Raw genomic sequence first — 21,432 nt, forward strand, 5'->3', positions numbered from 1 at the left:
AGATTGTTGTTGTTGCAATTGCAACTGATTGCCAGCAGAGGTCAGTAAAGACTTGAATGAGGAAGGCAACGTTGGATAAAGTGCAAAGAAAAAAAAACATGCAACACCAGACACACACACGGACAAACATGGAGGGAAATCTGAGGGAAAGCAGAGTTAAAGGAAAAAGATTTTTCTGCAACGACAAATAAAACCTTAAAGACCACAGAATGCCACCGAAGTCTGTTTATGTTCTGCAGGCCGAGGCAGAAACGTTTATTACAGCAGGAGTGTGGCGTTCAGGGACACACTGACTGGAGGTTTTCTTGGGTTTGTGGTACATTTAGAGCAACATGGGACGCAGCAAGGCTAAAGCTTTCTGACATTTAACTGCCGCTGAGTGTCTGAGGAAAAGCACTGATTGCCAAACGTGGAAAAGAAACACAACAGAGACAGTTCAAACATAGATTTTTCTGCTGTTTGCTGATCTGGGATCTGTCTGAAGAGGATTACTTCTAACACCAAAAAGCACTAACGTGAGTCAAGGTCTTTGTCTGACTTGAAATACCTTTCAAGCAAAGAAAAAAAAGAAGCAAAAATAAAAAAAAGTGAAATTAAAAATGAACATCATGTGACCATTCGTAAATAACCCGCTCACATAGTAGAATTAACAGGAGGTTAAAGGTTTAAAAGTACCTGGAAACTGTTATAATGTCAAAAGTTTCACATCAGAAGTTATTAAATTAAAAATACGAAACAAAAAACATGACTTTGCATATTGCAACAAGATCACACAGACATATTGAGCTGTGATATAAAGTGACGAAAGCATGACAGTTATGGCACAAGCATGATAATCACATTGTATAGATTCTTTTTATATATAGTATATCTATATATACGCATACTCTGCTTCGGAATAACTTAAGACAATATATAGCAAACGTTACAATACAAGCATTTAAATACAATTTATGAACAGCAATACAAATATATTCTCTGATACATCTGGATTGTAAGAATACAAAACAAACAATAGAAATAAAAATGTTTCTCTTGAAGGTTGATATAATAATATTTAATCAGTATGGTGGGGAATTAATGATGAGTGTCTCATAAATTGAAAATACTTTCACTCTGAAACTAATTTTCATATACTGTCATCATTTTCCATCAAATAATTCCCCTTTCCTCATATTCCTGCTCTCAGTGACTATGTAATTATAGATTTGTATAATATTCAAATATACAGATGTGTTTCTATATTCATTTTTATCTCAACACTTAGCTTCTGTGTCACAGAGGTAGCTCTAAACTGTGGCATCAATATAAGACGAAATAAACAATATTCCGAAAATAAATATTAAAACAACATATTAAGGAGTGAATAACAACTTAAAGGGCGACTTGAACATTTTGGGACATTTGCTTATTCACTTTACTGCTGTGGTTTAGATGAGAAGATTGATACCACTCATGTCTGTCTGTTAGCTGTAACGTTTGCTCAATTAACGTGTTAACTTAAGACTGAAAATAAGCAAACAGCCAAATTTTCTCTTGCCAAACACAATAAAATCTGCCTATCAGCACATGTAATGCTCACCAATTAACACTTTATAGCTTACTTATTTATTTTATTTAATGCTTGAATTAAAAAAATATGTTAAAACATAAATTTGTACCAGACTATTTCTTGGCTAGGCTGCTGTTTCCAGCTATGCTTATGTGATGGTGGTATCAATCTTTTCAACTAACTCTCGACAAGAACGCGAATAATTCCCAAAAAGTCAAACTATTCCTTTAAATATAAAGCATTCAATCACATCATCATACTGTTTTGGAAAGTCTTGTGTAGCAGCTCACCTCCTGTCAAGGTTTAACTGCTTAAGATACACAACATTCCTGATGATGTTAACAAAAATACACAAATCTGTCTTTCTACTGATTGAGAATAAAAAGAGATATTTAACATTTCCATCCCTCACTAACAGGCAGTGTGGAGAGAAAATGGAGACATTCCTGTATGTGGGATCATTATACTGTCGTATGTTTAGGGGTCACGAGAGCACAGTGAACTCCCAAAGGAAGCTATTCTGGTCTGATCCATTTCCTTACTGGGTCGATCTTAATGAGACGGAGCCTCGAAAACTCCAGGGAGGCGACTGAAGCTTTCGTTTAGCTTCACAGGCTCAAGATATTGATTTCTGCAATGCAGGTTTCCAGTGTGTAACACCACCTGGTTTCTCATCTTAAGGTATGTTGCGTATCGTTGGGTGTTGGGCTCTTGGTAAGGACAAACCATTTAAAGTTGTCGCCTTGGGCTCTGGCAACACTTTATAGAGAAACTGATTAATTGAGAAAGCAGTGAGATAATAATTACACCTCGGAGTGACTTGAAATTTCTCAAAACAACACAAACTTAACACATTTTCTGGTGTGTTTTTCTCATTTCCAGGACCCATGAACTGACACAAAGGTAGACTCGATTCAGAGAAAGACATCACATCTCTTCTGGCTTAATCTCTTCACAAACACAGATCCTACAAACCTGAATTCACCTGATAAAAACCTGACTAAAGCGTTTGGCACAAGCATGGATACATTCCTCATTCATTCATCTTAACTCCAAACATCGTCCATCATAAGAAAGCAGTCTCTTAACTCGACACAGCTCCACTCTATAAAGCTAATATTCACTGTTTATAGCTGCAATCTGTACCAGTTTGTGACAACAGCAAAGTTAACATCTAAATACATGTAAACTGGTACACATAAATGCTCTAAAGGGTGTAGAACTGACAGTGCTACACTGCATAATCAAACACATTTCCCCTGAATATCCTACAATCATACATTCCAACGTGAGCCAATCAGAAACTGCATCCTTCAAACAAAGATTCAACTTCGTCTGCAGGCGAGACAGAGCGAATCTTCACTGCGTTGGCTTGAAAAGCTGAGGAGCAGATGTGGGCTGAATCACTGACTGACTGCATCTGATGCGCCACACTGGGACCAATTGAAGTGTTTGAAAAGAGCCATCGCTGGCTGCTGCTGCCCTCGAGGCAGGTGAGAGCAGATACTCGATCTCAGGGAGCTAAACGTATGAGAGTACTCAAGCATGTCACTGCTTTGACGAATGAACTGAACCCATAAATAACACCTCAGGCAGGCCAGAGCAGCTCAAGGGCATCAAGAGCAAGGAAAGAGTGTGTTTTCAGGGAAAATCCACATGATCCTTAAACTTCAGGAGGTCACATGAACTTCTTCCCTTTGGACACATAACAGGCGGAAATGGAAATGCATATATCTAAATAAATAATCTGACTAATATCTGATATTGACTCTTTTTTAACTGAGTTTTCACAAGCTGAACACTTGTTCTCATATCTTTTGCGGTGATCCTTTGATTTGCAGCAGCACCCACACAGGTGTTTTCACTCGTGGTTGACCTGTACGTGCCCACACAGTCCTGAGAAGCCGTCCATCAGCCGGATGAAACGAAATCACCTGTGTGGGTTTATCATCGGGCCTTTAACGAGGGGAAATGAAGCGTTTTGTCATCGTTAACTCCATGTTGTTTCCTTACTGCCTGTTTCTTTTCCAGCTTCTTGCTCGGAAAAAAAGTGCACATACTGCCCTTCAATCACACAGCTCCCTCTCTTTAGGACATGGGTCATGCATGCTGTCACGGGAGGCCTGATCCCTGAGCTTTCCGCTCCATTGGTTTACTCAGGCAAAGTATGCATGGCATTTAAAACACGTACGGGCCAAATGAATACAGGGGAGTGCAGAGGAAAGAGCAGGAGAGGAAAGAAAAACTGTTTATGCAGCAAAGTTTTGATTGAATTAAAACTGGTATAATCATCTTCATCATCTGGCTGAAGTGCTAACATGAGTTCAGTTCAAGTGCTTCTGAGACACTTCAGCCCCCAATTCATGCTCCATTCTGAGATATGGGTAAACAGACTAAATTACTCTGTTATTCTAAACTCAAATACTATTAAAATTCCCCAGAAAAGCTATAAGTTTGGATACTTTCAGTCAAAATGGGTTCAGTCTATTATAAACAGAGTCAGTGACCCAGATCTGCTGGAAAGTGCACAAGCTGAAGTAGAAGCAAAAAAACCTCCTTCTACTGTCCAGAAAAGCAGGAAGACCGAAACAAATAAGATGAGCAAATACTGCCTGAAAAAATATAGATAAGCTTAAGTTAGCTTACGTCATCTTGGCACCAAATGAAAGCTTTAGCTTGGAAGGTGCAAAAGCACATGGAAGACAACGCTAAACGAAAGAGGCTAGCTGTTTGTGCAAAGCTTCAATTAGAACTCTCTTTCCTTCATAATGGCTACTATCGACAATAACTCTTTCCTGAAAGCAAGGTTTAATATATATAATCTGCATATTTTCTGTACATATTCACATCTCAGGTGGAATTTCTGGCCACAAACGGTCGCTTTGTATTTTCTGTGTGTCATTAGAGGGCGCTATCCACTAAAAATGTGAACATCCCATCATGGTCTGATATTATTCTTCTAGATGACAGCTGTTTTACACTCATTCAGACTTTTTGACTGGGTTTGAAGATTTTGATCTTTTCTTCAGATGTATGCTAACACTTCTATCTGAAGATCACTGACATGACGCGTTCACGCTGAGCCAGCTTCATGTAAAAACACATCTTTTCCTCCTGCTGTGGTCTGCCCGAACAAAAACTGAGCGTTTTCTAAAAGCAGCATGTTTTAGTGTGAATGTGAGTGAAGTCTGGAAGACATTTTGCCACCTCTGAAGGAAATGGCAGCACAGCAGTGGTCATGGAAATTATAATCCTGAAGATTTCTACTGAAACCAAACCCCATACTGCGTGTTAATTACCCCTTTATGAAGTAGTTTTCACTGAACGATGACTCACGCAATGCTGCACTTCTGTATGAACATGACGTGAAAACATGACACACACACACACACACACACACACACACACACACACACACACACACACACACACACACACACACACACACACACACACGTGAGCTGTGTTTTTAGATTCAGCTGGCTTAGCGTGGATGCAGTCTCAATGTCAAATCTATGGAAAGCCTCATAAAGCAGATCATTATATCCATGTTGAGACAAAATAACTATATTTCACAACGTTTCCAGGCCAAACGTGTCGTTTTTCAAAGCTGGGCACAAAAATTGTCCACAAACAAACAAACAAGTAAACAAAGAAAAAAGGGGCAGGGGCATCAGATAAATGGGGGCATCAGTTGAGTTAAGCCCTTAGTCAGGGTGGGACAGTGCTGTACAGATTTAGTGTGCATGAATTTCATACACACTCACAGGACAGTGGCACAGTTTCAGAGACACCCTCAGGAGCCGGTGAGGAGTATTCCCCTGCCTCCTCATCAACGCTGGACGCAAGTTTTCAGTCAGTTGCCCTGAGCAGAGAGCTGCTCGCGGCCGCTCAGCTGCAGCGGAGTTTGGCCAGGAAATAGGCAACGCTGAGGAAGATCCACACCACCAGGAGGTTCGGGCTGAGGGCCAGCAGGGGCAGCGAGTACAGGAGGCTGGGGTCCAGCCGGAAGTCACGCACAGGCAGCAAGCCGCTAAGGTTCTTCTGGATCACACCCTCCCTCGTCCCAATGCTGCCGAGCCACGAGAGTGGGAGGAAGAGGAGGAGGAGGAGGAGGAGGAGGAGGAGGAGGAGGTATGGAGCAGCAAAAAACGTTTGGAGGGAGGCAAAGGTGGCGGAGGACAGACGAGGAAATAAAAGGAAGAGATGGAAACAGATGAAGAAAAAGTATGATGGCAGTTCGGGGAAGAAGAGATGGAGGAGGAAGAGGAGGAAATAAAAGGTTGCAGTAAGGAAGAAGGAAAGGAGAGGAAGGAAGCAGCCAGTGTGTGTCACAACAAAGCCAAAATAAACAGATGGCAGGTATGCATGCACAGAGGTGAGACGGCAAATCAACAGGTGACACCGATAACAATGAGATTCCAAAAAACACGAGTCATAGAAATCATATGGAAGTCACAACGAATGGAAATGAATCACGAACCAACCAGAAGAAAACAATCCCAAATCCAAATCATAAACCAGTGGCACAAATCAAGTCAAGCACGCGGGAAACAGAGGAAGAGGACAAAGAGAAAGAGAAAAAAGAGAAAATTAAGAAAGGCGTCTTTCAGGAAAGGAAAGAAGATAAGAAAATACAGCAATGGCTCTCCATGTTTATATATTCTGAGACATGGCGTGAATAAGGAGGAAGGGATGGAATGCCAGGATGAGCACGCACTGGAAAACACCCTTTAAATTTAAGGAATGAAGTCATTTTGAAGCGATTTTGCTCTCTGGATCAGGAACTTTACACAAAACCTGTGCAAGAAATGCTAAGAAAAGCGTCCATGCAGGCAGCACCTGGTGCAGAAAATCACAAAGTGAACTTCAAAATGAGCAAATTTTAAGGGTGTGTTGTCCATTCACTTCATTACTTTTCAGCTATTGTGTGACCAGGAGGGACAAAGAGGATAGTGAAGGGGAAATCTGGAGGGAAGGAGTACATCTCCGAGCTTTTCCCAACATGCACCACAGCTCAAATGCATTCCAAACTAAATCAAAAAGCTGTTTCTCATGCTCGTCGGCTGAGGAGGCAGAGGGGAGGAAAGAGGGAGAGATGTGAGGAGAGGGAAAGAGGGGGAAGGAAAAGGTGAAGAAATGTCGTATCATGCGAGTATCTGTGTGGGGAGCGCAACTTTATTGAGCACGAGAACAACGAGACAGGTGACATTACATCGTTTTACAACATATTTACAACATGAAGTCACAGGGAAACTCCGAACACACAGAAAGATACAAACACTTGAATATGAACTTCTCTCGGGTTGTTTCTGAGAGCTGCAGACTTTCCTAGTTTTTTATTACTCCTGTCCCATATTCAGAATAAGCATATATTTCCAAAAATCAATGAAGCTGATGAGGTCAGATGTTAAATTACTGTTTTTCAGGTGTTTTCAAGGATTAGCAAGTCATCCCATTCTGTTTTATTCACAGCATCCCGGCGTTTTTTTGGAGTTTGTTTGTCGTGGATGTCCTGGAAAGCACTTTAAATGACATGCATCTGGAAAATGTGTTGCTTTCACATGCTTGGCATTCAGCTTTCTTTCCTTAGTTGCAGCATATGAGAAATGTCATTTTGATGAATAAAAACCAAACAAAAACTTTCTCTTTCTCACTGATATTTCTTTCCTGTTTGACAGACGGACGTGTGATTTTGTGTGCATGTTTTTTCTTGCCATGCTGCAAGTCAAATTTCCCATGCAAAAAAAAAAAACAATAAATACTGAAGTGAACTCAAAACGGCTCGGTATCTAAAGAGGCGAGAAATCTGCCTTTGTGTTGTTGTCGCAGGCGAGGTCAGACGTCATTTGTAAATGAATCAAAGGAAACAAAGGAGGGACGAAGGAAAAGTGGTCCCATTATACAAATTAAGTGAAATACTCCATCGCTGTTTGCAACTCAGACTCTGAAACAGCATTCGCAAGCTGTCCAGAGAGGAAAGACAAGACAGGACAGTGTTGGGTGGACGGACAGGACAGACTTAAAGACAAGAAGACAGACAGACCAACGAGCGCACATATCAGCTCAGTATCTCTCTCCTCCAGATCGTGGTCACGTTGGAGACTCCAATGCTTATCAACAAAATTTGAACGTTTTTGACTGGAGTCTGGTGGAGGAAGCAACCGAGTGAATTTCCAAAGAGACGAACCTTCAGATCTACTGTTCCTTTTCACAGAGGACGCAGGCAGAGTTTTCAAATCACACGTGGGCAAAACATCCTACAGTTTCCCTCTGACCTTCACTGCTTTTAAGGATTTCGATCAAGTTCAAACGATACAAGCAGATACTGCAGTGGGTTTAGCTAGAAGCCAAATAACCGTTAAGGAACCCTGGCAGGTGTTCTGTTTTTGCCCAGGTGTGATTTTTTTCTTATTTCAGGCAACGTGAGGGGCATCCTACCTGCGCATACAGTCGAGGGCCTGCGTGAAGACCTGCGGCGCCATGCCGTGCTCGTGCTGCAGGATCAGGCACTGCTCCAGGGTCACCGACATGGCCGTGCGGTCTTTGGCGCTTTTGCAGCTGGTGAAACGAACCCCGTTCAGCCGGCGACAGATCTGAGACGGAGCGAAGGAACGGTCAGTCGGTTCACCTTAACATATTGTTTCATCTGCTCAATATCCAACTTCATTGATGATTCTTGATACGCCGCACACCCTTATAGGTTAATATGCTCTTTAGCTGATGTTTTGCTGCTGTTGTCACACAAAACGTTTTAAATTCTATCTCGTATTCATAACAAAGCAGAAGGTTCACCTCTGCTGCCTGCCAAAGGATGTCCACGTTCTTGTTTTTCCTGGCGTGGACGTTCTGCCCCAGAAACCTCAGCAGCTCAGGAAGACACGTCTGAGAACGAGACCTGGGGAGGCCTGAGGGGGGGTGGGAAAAGTAGGCGAGGGGGGGGGAATAGAGGAAGAGGGGAAATGGATGGATTACATTGAAGGAAAGATTCAGATCCTCTACTTTCATTCTTTTGTAAAGGTCACAAGCTAAAAGTGTTGGGAGACACAAGCTTAACTTTGAACACATCATGTTTTTTATGTTCAACCTAAACAGTACAATATTTCCCTCTGAAATGTGGAGCAGAAAGAGAAAAAAAAGCATGAAATACTCAAGTAAAGTACCTCAAAATGATACTCAGACACAATACCTGAGTTCATTTCTACCGCTGAAGATATTTAATGTAAATTTTGGCTGAAAAGTTCCCTGCTGAGCTCTGGGACCCTTTCGTACTTACAGTCCTCAGGCAGGACTTCTTTGAACTGCTCGTAGTATGAATTCAGCCTGGAGAGACTCTCCAAGTTAATGACCTCCTGCAGGGACGTGTCTCCAAACCTGGAGAGCACAGAGAAACACGTTTGTCTGATATCAAACTGCAGACCAGCCTGAATTCATCCGTCCTGAAACTGAGTGTTTGTATCCAGATCACAAAACTTCAGCCCTCTTTTCTTCTCCTACTCACTCACTTCTCAGCCAGCGTCTGCTGCTCGTTGATGCCGACGTTGAAGTGCACCGGCTGGACCCTCAGCAGCATGCCGCTCTGGATCTCGCGCGGCAACGCGTCGAACATGGTTCCCGGCAGCGGGATGCGGACGTTGAAGCCGTCGCGGTTCCCCGTGATGATCGGCAACATGTCGGGAGCAGAGCTGCCGGTGGCCTGGGTCACCTTAAAGAGACGGGAAGTGTGTTTTCTCTTTAATAATCTTTTCATTTGGAATAATTCCTGATGAAACTTTGCTGCAACACATTCAGCTTTCACATTCAAGATAAAGCAGAATCAAAAATGACAAGAAACTCATCATCGCTCAAAGTTCCTACCTTGAAGGTGACATTGCGAAGATCCATGATGCCGACGCTCATGTCCTCCAACATGGCCAACTCCTCTCCTGGAAACACACACACACACACACACACACACACACACACATGGTGATCGTGATAATCTGGAGCTGTTCGGGGTCTGACCGTGAACGCAACGTGCCTCTGAGTGTTTGTACCGTAGGTGCTGAGCAGTGACTCAAACTGAGCCAGCAGGCCAATGGTGTAGAGCTGTCGGAGGAATCCGTTGTCACGGAGACAGTTCCTCAGTTTGATAATGAAGCCGCAGATGAGAGCGGTGAGCTGCAACACACACACACACACACACACACACACACACACACACACACACACACACACACACACACACACACACACACACACACACACACGAGCATTAACATCAGTTCCTGTGCAGCTGTCTGTGTGTCTCAGCATCAGTTACAGCTGATTCAAGGATCACATCAGTTACGGCTAAAGGACAGTTAATGCATCACTGAACTGGCAGAAAATTACTGTGCACTAAAATCAGCAAATCCACACATCTGACAAGCTGGATTTAGAGAATATTTGACATTTATGCTTGAAGTTAATGAGCAACGATTCTGATTATGCTTAATTTTCTCTCAACTGACTGATGTTTTACTAATTTGGGCGCTCGCACTCCTTTGTGTACACGTTGCCTGACCCAGACTTCAACGTTTAACTTGGATTGATCAAACTCGTGACCAGATTCACTGCTGCTGCACAACCGAGGCTGCGGAGATCCCACATCTGAACCCTCTCCAGTGAACCTGCCGAGTGAATATAACTGTTTCTGTAACCGAGCCAAAACCGCGAAACCAAGAGGCTGTAAAAATAACAAGACTCCACTACCTCGATACCTCTGGGCCACAGCCTCTTTTTAACTCCGACCTGAAACGTCTCTCAGGTTTGTGCCGACAACACAGGAGAGTAGGAGTGAAGAAATCCCTTCTCTTTCTGTCTCGCTCTATTTTTTCATCCTGCTGTCTTTGCTCGCTCCCTCTGTTTAACAGTCATGTAAACACTGGAGAGCCCCTGAACCTTTGCCCCCTCCGGTTTTGTAATTTTTACAGATTTATGATCCGATTCCCTCGCTGTGATTCATTCTGGGATGAGCGCATTCGCTAAAAGGCGGGTATGTAAATGCTGATGCGTGTGGGTCAGACCGTCTGGCAGAAGACGACGTCGCGGCGGTACTGCAGCGTCAGGTCCATGGCTATCGTCGGGGCGCTGTCTTGCATCAGCAGGAAGACCATGGACTTTTTGGCCGTGTCGCTCATCATGGCGACGCACTCTGTGAGCGTGGTGAGGAGAGGGTACAGCGCCTCGCTCCACTCGCCTGGAAGACACACATACACACACACACAGTGCAGCTGTAGACTGACGGATGCATTACAGAGGCTAGAACTCCTCCTCTGCACCACTCATCCACACACAACACTAGCTCAGTTCATGTGATATTTAGCATGAATAATGCCATATTCAGAGAATTAAGGAGTTAAATCTGATCATTTAAGACAGAACACAGATGGGACCGAGAGACAACAGGGAGAGCAAAAGACCATGTGCTGGAAATGCAGATATGACATAATTCAGCTGGTGGTCACCCACAATTAATTGAGCTGTGGTGTGAATCTGGAGGGTGAATGCATTGTTTGCATTATGTGAATTATGTGTGTTGATTTAATTTTCTCTTTCTTAAATAACTGACAGCAAAACATATCTGATAAAAGCTTCATCTGTAATCAAATACTGACTGTGAACCAGAGTCTGGGACAGTTGGGGACAGAGGCAGAGAAGCATGGGTGGGACAGCAGCTCTTACCTGGGTACGCCTCCTCGGCACTGGGGCTTCCATCTGGAAGAGGGGATGGAGGTGCAACATGCATGATTAGCGGGCGCTGTAAGCCACACAGGGCAGCAGAGACACACATAGAAAACACTCCAAACCAGGGTCAGAGGTCTGTCCAAACACCTGCCGCTGCTGTGCAACACAAAGCTAACTGGTTTTACGAGCTAACCTGCACTAACAAATGGGATTAGAACTTGAAATGCAGCGTGTGCTTTGAAGACACTGCCGCCTTTGTCGTGTGCACCATATTTAAAGTACAAATCTGGACAGACATGCGACCCTGGTTTGGTTCAAGTGAGCAACAAAATAGATACGACCGCCGGTTGAAGGACTGGCTGCGTTCAGCCAGGAAGCAGCGACAGCGGCACGTACACCGCCAAAGCTGCAGAGTAAAAAGAGCGGTTTCTGCTTGCGGCTGCACAAAAAGACAACAAGAAAGACTGCACACAAAACAATGCTTCACATCAGACAGTTCTTCCCACAGCAGGCATAGATGATTCAAAGAGTTAACACAAAAGGGACATGGCGACCTCCATCGCTCTCCATCCCGAGCTGAGTGAAACGAAAACTGACCTGGAAGCAGGAGTGATTACAGAAGAAGCAAAAACCAAAGTAGGAAAATAAATAAACCTACAGGATTCTTGTTCAGGGCTGGGAGAGCGTGCAGAGGACGGTGGTGGTGATGATGATGGTGGTGGTGGAGGTGATGATGATGGTAATGATGGAGAATCCTGTGAGACACTTCCTGGGTTGATCCAGAAAGCTCGCCATTTGTCATCACCTTTTCACAGCCACACACAGCAGTGTTAATTCAAAGGTTTCGATGTGTTCCTTTGAATTAATTACTCCAGACCAACTTCATTTACTTTTTTAGTGTGAAGGGGGTCAACAAAAAGAGCAAAAATAACTCAAACAAATTAGAAAGTGCAAGATATATGTCTGTTCGTATGCATGTTGGAGAATGTGGCCACGTGCTGTGAATAACAACTCTGAGTGACACATAAAAACTTTCTGTGTTTAACATGACAGATTAAACAGAGGTGAAACAAAAGGCAGCCAAAATAAGGAAAACGTGAATAACTTCTCACATTTCTGCAGTAAAAATCCAAAAACAGACACAGAAAAGTCGCTGTAACGTATGCGCGTTACCTTTCTTCATGGCGGCCCCCTGCAGGTCGACGTGGGTACTGTCCTGACTGCTGTCGCTGGGTCTCCTCTCCTTCTGAAGCAGCTTGTCGACACGCTGGATGATGCACTCCAGAGACTTATCCACATTCAGCCACACCTTCTCCTGATAGGACACAAGACACTGAAGGGTGAGAAGAGGGGGTGCGCCACAATCTGGCTCTACAATTATTTATTTGGCACTCAGGTAATGAACGTACCCACTCCTCTTCGTGCCAGTCGACGTGCAGCGAGGATCGGCTGTTCCGACCGCTCCACTTGGCCAGCAGCGTGTCCTGGTCGTTGCGGAGGACGACCTGCTCCGAGTCAGCGGAGGGAGACGCTTTGGAGGCGATGTACTCGGGCCGTGCTGCGTTCAGGGCCTGAATGGCTGAAGCCAGCAGCTTACAGTCGCACACCGTCACCAACTGGCGAGTCTGAGAGGGAGAGGAGTTCATTGTGACGGATATGACGAGCAGGAAGTCTTTTTGAATAATACATGCATTAAAGCGAATTACCTTATCAGCCAGAATAGCAAGTGTCCTCTCCAGCCCGCTGGCGGACCGGTCCTTGGCGGCTCGGGAAAGCCTCTCGGCGTAGTAGCTGACCTGAGTCTTCAGCGTGTTGATGTGGGCGATGATCTCTTTGGCTCGGACGATGTCCTGGGGTATGTAGACGATGGACTGCGAGCTGGACAGGGCGCTGCTGCAGAGAGCGGACACGGCGGTTTGAGCGGCGTGTCTGCACGTGAGCGCATGCTGATGACACTCTTAAATCCTCAACATGTCAAACGTTGGCTGTCGAGTCTTGGAGCCTCAATTTAAGGTCTAATCCAAAATTCTTACTGGTCTATTTTGTTAATAACACATCATTTGCATGCACATGCCCGCTCTTAACAACAGTCCTAATTAGCGACTTAGGAAAATGCTACACGTGAACACAAAGACAACACGAGCTGACTTCAATAAACAGATCTGAGGGTGACACCGTTCACTTTGAAATTCAGATCGATCTTGATGAAACTGAAGCGAATAAATTCTTGTCAACGCTTTAATGTCAGCTTGTTTTCTGGTTGTGTTTCAGCGATGACTGAATCTACAAAATGAACGGTATTTCAACAAACTCTGTGTTATAAAAAACCTGGGTTTCACACAAAAAGCCTGTTTCATTGAGGACAACGTACGTTTTAATTACATTCAAACACAACACTGGACAAACCAAATGCATCATGTGTTGTCATTAGCTGACGGGTTCATCCACAACGCTTGAAAATCCTGAAACATTACTGACAACTCGTGGACAGTGAAAGGATGTTTTTGTGGTGGTGCAAGGCAGTGAGAGGCAAACAGTGCACGAACAAATGAAAACAAGCAAAGCAGTGCAACAACTCACCATCCCTCCTCATAAACGCTGATCAAAAAAGTAACACAAACAAAATTAAGACGCAGCCACAGAACTGAACTGCGGAATCAATGCAATAGTTGAAAGAACAACAGGTTCATTTTTCTTTACGTAAAAACGATTTCAAGCGAAGCCAAATCAAATCTTTCACACAAAATCATTTCACATCGATCAAATCTGTTCCGACTATTTGAAACGACATAAGTCAAATAATGGATAAAGCAACAGGACTGCGATCGAGGGGAAAAAAAAACATGCGAATGATTCTCTTTTATTTTCCTGTTTTTTTCCCAACTTACTGTTTCTTTGCCTCCTCAAACTTCTGGATGAGTTTCCTCAAACCGCTGTTTTTAAAACCTTGGCAGTGAGCTGCCGGAGCTCCGATTGTGATCACGTCGTACGTGTGCTCTGCAGAGACGAGAGAACCAGAGAACAATTTGAGCCATGAGCTGAAAGGTGGGAGCGTCCGGGGGTTTGATGCGTGTTCTTATGGAGGCTCCTGTGTCTCACCGAAGCCCAGCTCGTCCTGCACCCTCATCCTCTGAACGTGTAGGTTGGTTGGCATGAACTCAAGCTTCCTCTCTGCCTTCAGGTTGCTGGCTTTGAACGATGGACCTGACGTGGCGTGGGCAGAAAGCGAGGGGGGGATAACTGCATGTGACAAACAGAACCGCTTTTACTGCAGCTGTGTGCGACGGTCACTGAGGAACCTCTGCGGGCACTGACCTCTGTAGTCGTTGAGGTCTGACAGCGTTTCCTGGTATGTGAGGATTATGGTCTGGTACTGAGAGACAATCTGTCGCCGCAGATTCTCCCAGCAGGGCGATAACTCGCCCAGCTCCTCCAGCTCACACACCCTGGGGGCAGACAAATGGTTGGTAAGGAAAAACAGGGATTAGGCATTGAAAAGAGGAATAAATAAAGCTCAGACGCTGCTAAAGTCATGACATAAGAACATTTGAGAACTGCGTGTTTATACCTGGCCGCGTCCTCCTCCAGCAGCAGCTTGACAAACTGTCGGGGAATGTTTAGCGACAGGACGCTCTCCGCCATTTGCTCCAACACCCGTAGATGGTTCCCATCAGTGGTGGGGAAGCGGTACATCCTGGACATCGTGCCTCCGAACACTGAAGCCACACAGAAAATTCAGCCCATAGCTGAAATCAGGCTGATCTGATCTTGTCGTAAGAAGTAAAACAACACAGTTCAATGAGGAGAAAGACAGAAGGACACCGCGTCTATAAATCACATGTTAAAAATCGTTACTGTAACCTCTCAAACACTTCACATCTGTGTTATTTTTGGCTCAGTCATCAATCTCTCAGGTAAACTGATCCCTCCCACTTACCGGCTGACGATCAATATACAGTATTTCTACGTCATGATACCATTCATGGTCTGATGGACTGTAAACATGGAGCCAGGCATTTTTTGTGTTGGATTTTCAGGGGATGTCACATCATTGGCCTATTCTCGCAGCCAAATGGATGCTCAAGGGCTCAGAAACTCCGAAAGTAACTTAGTGAAGGTGTCTGAGCTGTCGCACCTGAACGCAGCAGGGTGTCTTTGCATAGCGAGGCGTACTTGATTCGGACCGCCATCGACTCGGTGAGGCTCTCGTCGACTGGCAGCATCGTCTGCAGGACACACACATGCACAGATGTTACACAGCGAGCTAACAGCCGCCCACAACTGCCTGTCCACTCTTTAAAGCCTCCCTTATCTGCAGCGCACTGACAGCGCTCCCACACAAAGACGAATCGACGAAGCATTTTACTGCCCTGCGAGGCTGTGTGACATGTTTATTATGGCATGAAGCAGTTTTGCTGAATCATATGGCGCTATACATAGACACAGACAAACAAAAAACACATTTATCTTTCACATCAGTGAGGAGATGATGGCCAACCCTCTGCTGGAAATCTGACTCACTCCCTAAAAATAATAATAAAATAATCCATTATTCTGTTTGACTGTCCTATCAAAGCAACGCATATGGAGCCAGTGGCCATAACTGGATCCTAACCTCCCTTAGCAAGTATCCAAAGCAAGTCTTTATGGAACTTTAAGGCTGAGTCCGCTTGAAATTAAATACCTGCATTAAAACACACTGACGGAAACATGGCTTATAAACTACCTATCTGCGCACAGGAAATCAGATCTTAAACCTAATGTTCCAGAGGACCTGGTCCCTCCTGGCGCCTCTTACCCGCCCGTTGATGCTGTCTGGCAGGCGGCCGACCGACAGCCTCTGATCCGCTCTCTCCTCCATCTGCCAGGCAGCTATGGTGACGTTCCCCACCCGCTGGTTCTCTGCTGATCTGCCCGTTGAAACAAAAGGAATGAATGATTTCTATTATCTGCTAAGAAAGCAAAGATATTACGCTGATATGAAGGAGAAAAACGTAAAAAAAAGTGCTTAAGCTTCATATATAATTAACTGATTAATCAGCTGACAACATTTTATTCCCATGAAAGGGGATCTGATGTCATTTCTGAGTGCTTGTTTTACAGCTGTCAGATATATTGCACACTGAAAATGCACCGGCTGTCACTACAACCACAAACCGTGTTTTACATCAAATTACTGTTGCAAACAAAGTGGTTTCTCTCACAGGAAACATATTTAAAGGAAAGGAAGGAAGGCAGAACGGGCTGTCATGTTGAGCATTTCCTGTGTGTGTACTGTATAAATAGATCTCCTGCTTTTCTGCACACGTATACTGCACATTGTTTGGATCTTTAGCACCTGCGGCTGACACTTTAATGGTCTCAGGTTAAATTTTGGGGATCACAGTTGTAAAAGTTTCTAACTGACAAAGAACAGAATGATCGACCAAGAGAGTGTTATTAAGCAGCATGTCAGAATAACTAAAAAACATGCATCAATATTTAAAAATGCTTCACTTTTTTAAATACAGCAGGAAGAAGCTAGAAGAGTGTGTGTGTGTGTGTGTGTTACCTCAGCTCCAGCTGTAGCTTGTGGCTCCTCTCTTGCAACAACTCCTTCACAGGAAAAAGTGCTGAGCCCAACATATACATCTGAAGAGACAACATGAACCACGTGTTATTTCATAACACAGACAGAAATACACAAAATAATAAAATCTATCAGCGAAACTGTAAAATCAGAAATAATTGTTGGATTTTCAAATTTCCAACGGTCCTTGAACAGATCATTTGCAATGCATGCTTCTGTCTAGAGAGAGAGCTGCCAGAAATGAACCATTTGCACTGACGGATGGTGTGAAATTAAATTCTGCGCTCCTCAATGAGACCAGGAGGCCGTGAATGACTCGTCATGTGACCAACAGTCATGTGACGACAACTGCTGCTCAGGGTTCAGAGGGTTAAAGAGCTGCCTGGGACGTCGGCGCCCTGCATCGTACCGTGCCCTGCGAGCGGTCCTTGACGTCGTAGACGGCCAGTTTCACCTGCGTCTGCTGGTTGATGTTGGACTCCTGGAAGAAGGCGATGCTGCTGAGGAAGATGGGGTTACTGGTGCCCTGTGGACGGAGGCAGCGAATCAGCATTGCTTCATGACATGAGCAGTTTCATTCAAGCTTCAGAGGACTTGTGTTAAAGTCTGCGGACTGGACCAGAGGATTGGAGAGCCTGAAGAGTCTGACCTCTATGACTTCAGTCTGGGCGTGTTTGGTCCAGAAGGCCTGTGGTGGTGTCGTGCAGCTTACTGCTACAAAGCTGTTGGGTTTTCGATCCAAAGCAGGAGTCAGCAGGTCTGTGCAGGCTGGATGACAAACACACATGAGCCAAGAGGCATCTGAAAGCCATCTGATCCTCTCATATCTGAATTCACAGCCATGTTTATGACGTGTGTGTGGATTATTTTTCCCTTTTACAACGGCAAACTGTTCAAAGTTGATTCTTCCGAAAGACAATTAAAGATGAACTGATGCATTAATGAATCACTGGAGTTGCTCTGGATGGACTGTTCTGAATGCCAGCGTTACTCACCCACACTGAACTCAAGCACAGGCTCATCTGGGTCCTGACTGTTTCCTGGAAACAAGCAACAAGTTCCAAAAAACATGAGGTCATAAGAAAACAACTGCAGCACAACCATGAGTAACTTCCACTTCCCATGAGCTCAGTTAGCTCAGTTAGCTGTGCAGCTAGTGGCTGCTGGTTTAGTTTAGCTCATTTTGGAACATTTTAAGCAAAAATTCTTCCATACTGCAGCTTTCTGCTGCTTCTCAGTGTGAAACGCTGACAGATGACGAGAAGCCCTCAGGCCTCATTATGGTCTGCTTCAGGGCAACTGTGGCTGAAGAGGCTATTGGCTCCCACACAGGTTTAACACACTGCCAGCAGAGAGTGTGTCAGCGAGCACTTCTAGTTTTAGAGCTGCTGCAAGTGGCTAACATTAATGGCAGGCTGTGTTTACACCAGGCATCTTCAGCATGTGTTAAATATTGAATTAAATCGAAACTGTGTTTTTATTTCAGGCCTTTTTTACTTCCTTGACAAGATCTCCCAATAAATACATCAACACCGTCACAGCGACACAATACTTAAAGTAAACTTGCTTGAGGTTAACTGGCAGCAGATCAGCGTCCCCTCACCTGCGAGAGCCAAGCCAATCATCTCGTTGGACAGCTCGAATGTGTTGGCCCGGTACACCGACCACGGCCTCTGTATGCGGGAGCCGCGCTCTCTGCCTCCCGCCATGCCTGTCCGGGAAGAGCGGGCGACGGCCGGAGGCCTGAACACACACCCTCACGCACGCAGTCACACACTCCCATGTGATGAGCCCCTCTGTCTGCGAGGATCCACGGCGGCTCCGGCAAAGCGCTTCACCTCTGAATGGAGAGAAGATGATAAGGCTAGTCAGAGTGATCATGCTCATCATGAGAGCGGGTGCAAAACTGACACAAAGGAGGCAGGAGAGAAAGTATCAGCTGCAACTTCCAAGGTCAAACCATCCAATCTATATTCACATTTGCCACCTACACAGTCGACAGCATATGTTCCGTTCCTGATTCGATATCTTATTTTGTATTTCTGTGCTCATGTTCCACTTAAGCATCACTGTACATACATTTAATACGTGTGACGGAGCGACGTGATCAGGGTTAAAGAGGTTAAAAACCTCCAACCACAACATCTGGCCAACAGCTTTCCAATGTTCATTCCTGCTGCAACTGTGTGGACGAATCCAGCAATTAAAGAAGTCAAGATGGCTGGAGGAGCAGCGGGGGAAACATACAGCATATCTAGTGACATACTGTATTTATAGACTGGAAAGACAGAGCACGTGTCTGCTAGCATGCGACCGAGCATCATCTGCCAGCCGCCTGCATCCCTGAATGCTCCCAACATCAGCTCGTGTGTTTTGCGCACATCGTGCTACATCTGTAGGAACATACAGTCCGGTGTGTGTGTGTGTGTGTGTGTGTGTGTGTGTGTGTGTGTGTGTGTGTGTGTGTGTGCGTGGATGGAGAAGACCTCTGCTGCTTGCTTCAGCTGTGTGTTTATTTGCATCTGTGTGTTTCAACCCACTTCACTTCACACACATTTGCATTTTCTGCTCGCTGGAAGAGAAAGTACCATCATATGTTGCTAAGAGACTGTAGGCATTTCCTTCAGTCCTCCACATTTCATGTACTTCTTCCTCCTCTTGTCCCCCTCAAATCTATCATTCCTTTTGCTCCATTTCCTCCCACTTTTCTCTCCTCTGGGATGTGTTTCCCTGAGGATTTCATCCTGTGGATGTCTCTCCTGCTTTCGTTCCCTCTGTCCCATTTTGTTAAAGAGCAATTAGCCTATTTGCAGCAAAGCAGCAAACGCAAGGGACAGTCGCTGGCTCACGTGGAGAGGACCGCGGTCTAGTTCCACAAAACACAGATGGAGCAAAACGGAACGTATATTCAGTCTTTTCCTGACGAGGGTGACGCGGACTTTTCTCCAGACTGAGCTCCGCTAAAAACCGGACTCTAAATGATGCGTCTTTTACAAATAGGCCCACGGAGTGATCTCATTTTAATTGTGGTTCTGGGTTAATAGTTATGTGGTCCACTCGCACTGCCTGAAACGGCCCACTTTGGTCAGCTCGGATACACGTGCCCTACATCTTTCACAGCAAACATGTGGAGCCCAACCTGAAGTCCTCCTTGCATGGAGGAGGATTAAACAGCGGGGTTAGAGGCAAAGACAAGCCGACCCGGGCTCTTCTGCAGTTCCACGGAAGTGGCCTCAGTTTGCTTTTTGCTTGAGTGTCGCGCTGATGAGCAGAGACACCAGCAGGTAAACAGAGAAGAGCTGTGGCTGGAAAAAAAGGGCTTAAGGTTTGAGTGCTGAAAGAGGAACAGACACGGCTGAGCTGAAGTTAAAGGGGTTAAAGGGAGGTCAACAGCACGCTGTCACACAGTTAACATCTAAAACCTCTCCCTGAACCTGATTTACAGCATGGAGTTCTGATCTCCTCCAGGCTCTCGAGCCCGAACGTGCACTGAAGAGACAAACATCAAGCGCTCAGGTTACAGTGATAAAGACAGACAGCACTGCAGTGAAACATTTTACCATGATCAGATGTGACGCTGCCGTTCCTATTCGCTCGCATGCTGCATATTCATTTATTCATCCGTGCAGTTGGAACGAATTAACTTTGGTTTTAACCTCTTTTGCCTTTTTATAGACTGATCTCAACAACAACGCAGATGCATGAATCACAGGATGTGCGGACAACACAAACACACACACACATAGCAACACACAGTCCAGATCAAACACTGCAGCTCTCAGTCACCGTGGCTCTGCTTCCTCTCATGCTGATACATCAGCAGTAAGTTCTCCTTAAGGCCAACGCATGCAGTCAGCAGAGAAGACGCTCTTCCAGCTAAATGTCACAGGTTCAAGCTCACAGTTATTGTCCTTTGAAAGCACTTTATCTCCCATGTTGAGTACACAGCAGTTCAGTCAATTAAACTATAGAGACCCAGGGAATTAGAGGAGGTCTTAAAGCTAAAATAAGTCTATTGCATGCAGCATAGCGCAATATTTTCAGTACATTGGCTGCATTATGGCCTTATGTGTGGGTGGCCCAGTAGGTGCATCTACTTGCCCCCACAGCACCAACACACACACCCATGTATTCCTCCCAGAGGACATTGTAACTGCGTGCATGACCTTCTCTCCCGACTACAATCCTCTTTTTGTGACTGTGCATTAAAGTAAATATTCAGGCAGGGTTTTCGCACGTCTCTCACACTGCTGGTTTGCACGGTGCTCCCGCTCCTTTGATCATGAAGGTGACACCACTCTATAGAGTATGTAGGCCACAGTGTGGTGTGGAGGATTGATAGTATGTGGTTTATTTAATATTACAGAACCATGAAGAAAAAGGTACGATTACAAAAATGTTTGTGAGTTCAGCACCACGGACAGCACCGCGGGTTTATCAATACACAGCACAGTTAAAGCTGCAGCCAAGGCCAGAGGTCCTTAGTTAGCCCTCAGCCAGATAAAGGACCAGTGTGTCAGGCAGAGGACAACCATGCAACTGTTCAGCACGGCTGCAGACTTCTGGTCTTGTTTCCAACATGTGTGTGACCCCTGTGGGAAAC

General features: G+C 44.9%; 1 protein-coding gene across 12 annotated transcripts in view; it reads right to left on the bottom strand.

Moving 5' to 3' along the window:
- The window catches only part of LOC139351982 (inositol polyphosphate-4-phosphatase type I A-like), a 34,562-nt gene that overhangs the window by 2,059 nt on the left and 11,071 nt on the right, over window positions 1-21,432 (bottom strand). Inside the window, exons 1-25 of one of the 12 annotated variants that reach the window (XM_070993954.1) lie at window positions 18,433-18,666; window positions 17,825-17,869; window positions 17,479-17,597; window positions 17,239-17,355; window positions 16,812-16,891; window positions 16,059-16,170; window positions 15,396-15,486; window positions 14,829-14,976; window positions 14,576-14,706; window positions 14,360-14,464; window positions 14,149-14,257; window positions 13,841-13,858; window positions 12,967-13,150; window positions 12,670-12,885; window positions 12,434-12,575; window positions 11,919-12,065; window positions 11,258-11,290; window positions 10,600-10,772; window positions 9,589-9,712; window positions 9,410-9,477; window positions 9,058-9,257; window positions 8,829-8,926; window positions 8,348-8,460; window positions 7,994-8,148; window positions 221-5,624 (exon numbers count right to left, since the gene is read on the bottom strand). In XM_070993954.1, the coding sequence (XP_070850055.1) occupies window positions 5,444-5,624; window positions 7,994-8,148; window positions 8,348-8,460; window positions 8,829-8,926; window positions 9,058-9,257; window positions 9,410-9,477; window positions 9,589-9,712; window positions 10,600-10,772; window positions 11,258-11,290; window positions 11,919-12,065; window positions 12,434-12,575; window positions 12,670-12,885; window positions 12,967-13,150; window positions 13,841-13,858; window positions 14,149-14,257; window positions 14,360-14,464; window positions 14,576-14,706; window positions 14,829-14,976; window positions 15,396-15,486; window positions 16,059-16,170; window positions 16,812-16,891; window positions 17,239-17,355; window positions 17,479-17,597; window positions 17,825-17,869; window positions 18,433-18,538 (3,015 nt within the window). In that variant the 5' untranslated portion in view covers window positions 18,539-18,666 and the 3' untranslated portion in view covers window positions 221-5,443. Of the gene's footprint in view, window positions 1-220; window positions 5,625-7,993; window positions 8,149-8,347; window positions 8,461-8,828; window positions 8,927-9,057; window positions 9,258-9,409; window positions 9,478-9,588; window positions 9,713-10,599; window positions 10,773-11,257; window positions 11,291-11,918; window positions 12,066-12,433; window positions 12,576-12,669; window positions 12,886-12,966; window positions 13,154-13,840; window positions 13,859-14,148; window positions 14,258-14,359; window positions 14,465-14,575; window positions 14,707-14,828; window positions 14,977-15,395; window positions 15,487-16,058; window positions 16,171-16,811; window positions 16,892-17,238; window positions 17,356-17,478; window positions 17,598-17,824; window positions 17,870-18,432; window positions 18,670-21,432 lie in introns of those variants that run through there. The other 11 variants (XM_070993952.1, XM_070993958.1, XM_070993956.1 and 8 more) reach the window with 11 other exon arrangements.

This window comes from Chaetodon trifascialis, chromosome 24 (genome assembly GCF_039877785.1).
Source record: "Chaetodon trifascialis isolate fChaTrf1 chromosome 24, fChaTrf1.hap1, whole genome shotgun sequence".
Taxonomy (NCBI): Eukaryota; Metazoa; Chordata; class Actinopteri; order Chaetodontiformes; family Chaetodontidae; genus Chaetodon; species Chaetodon trifascialis.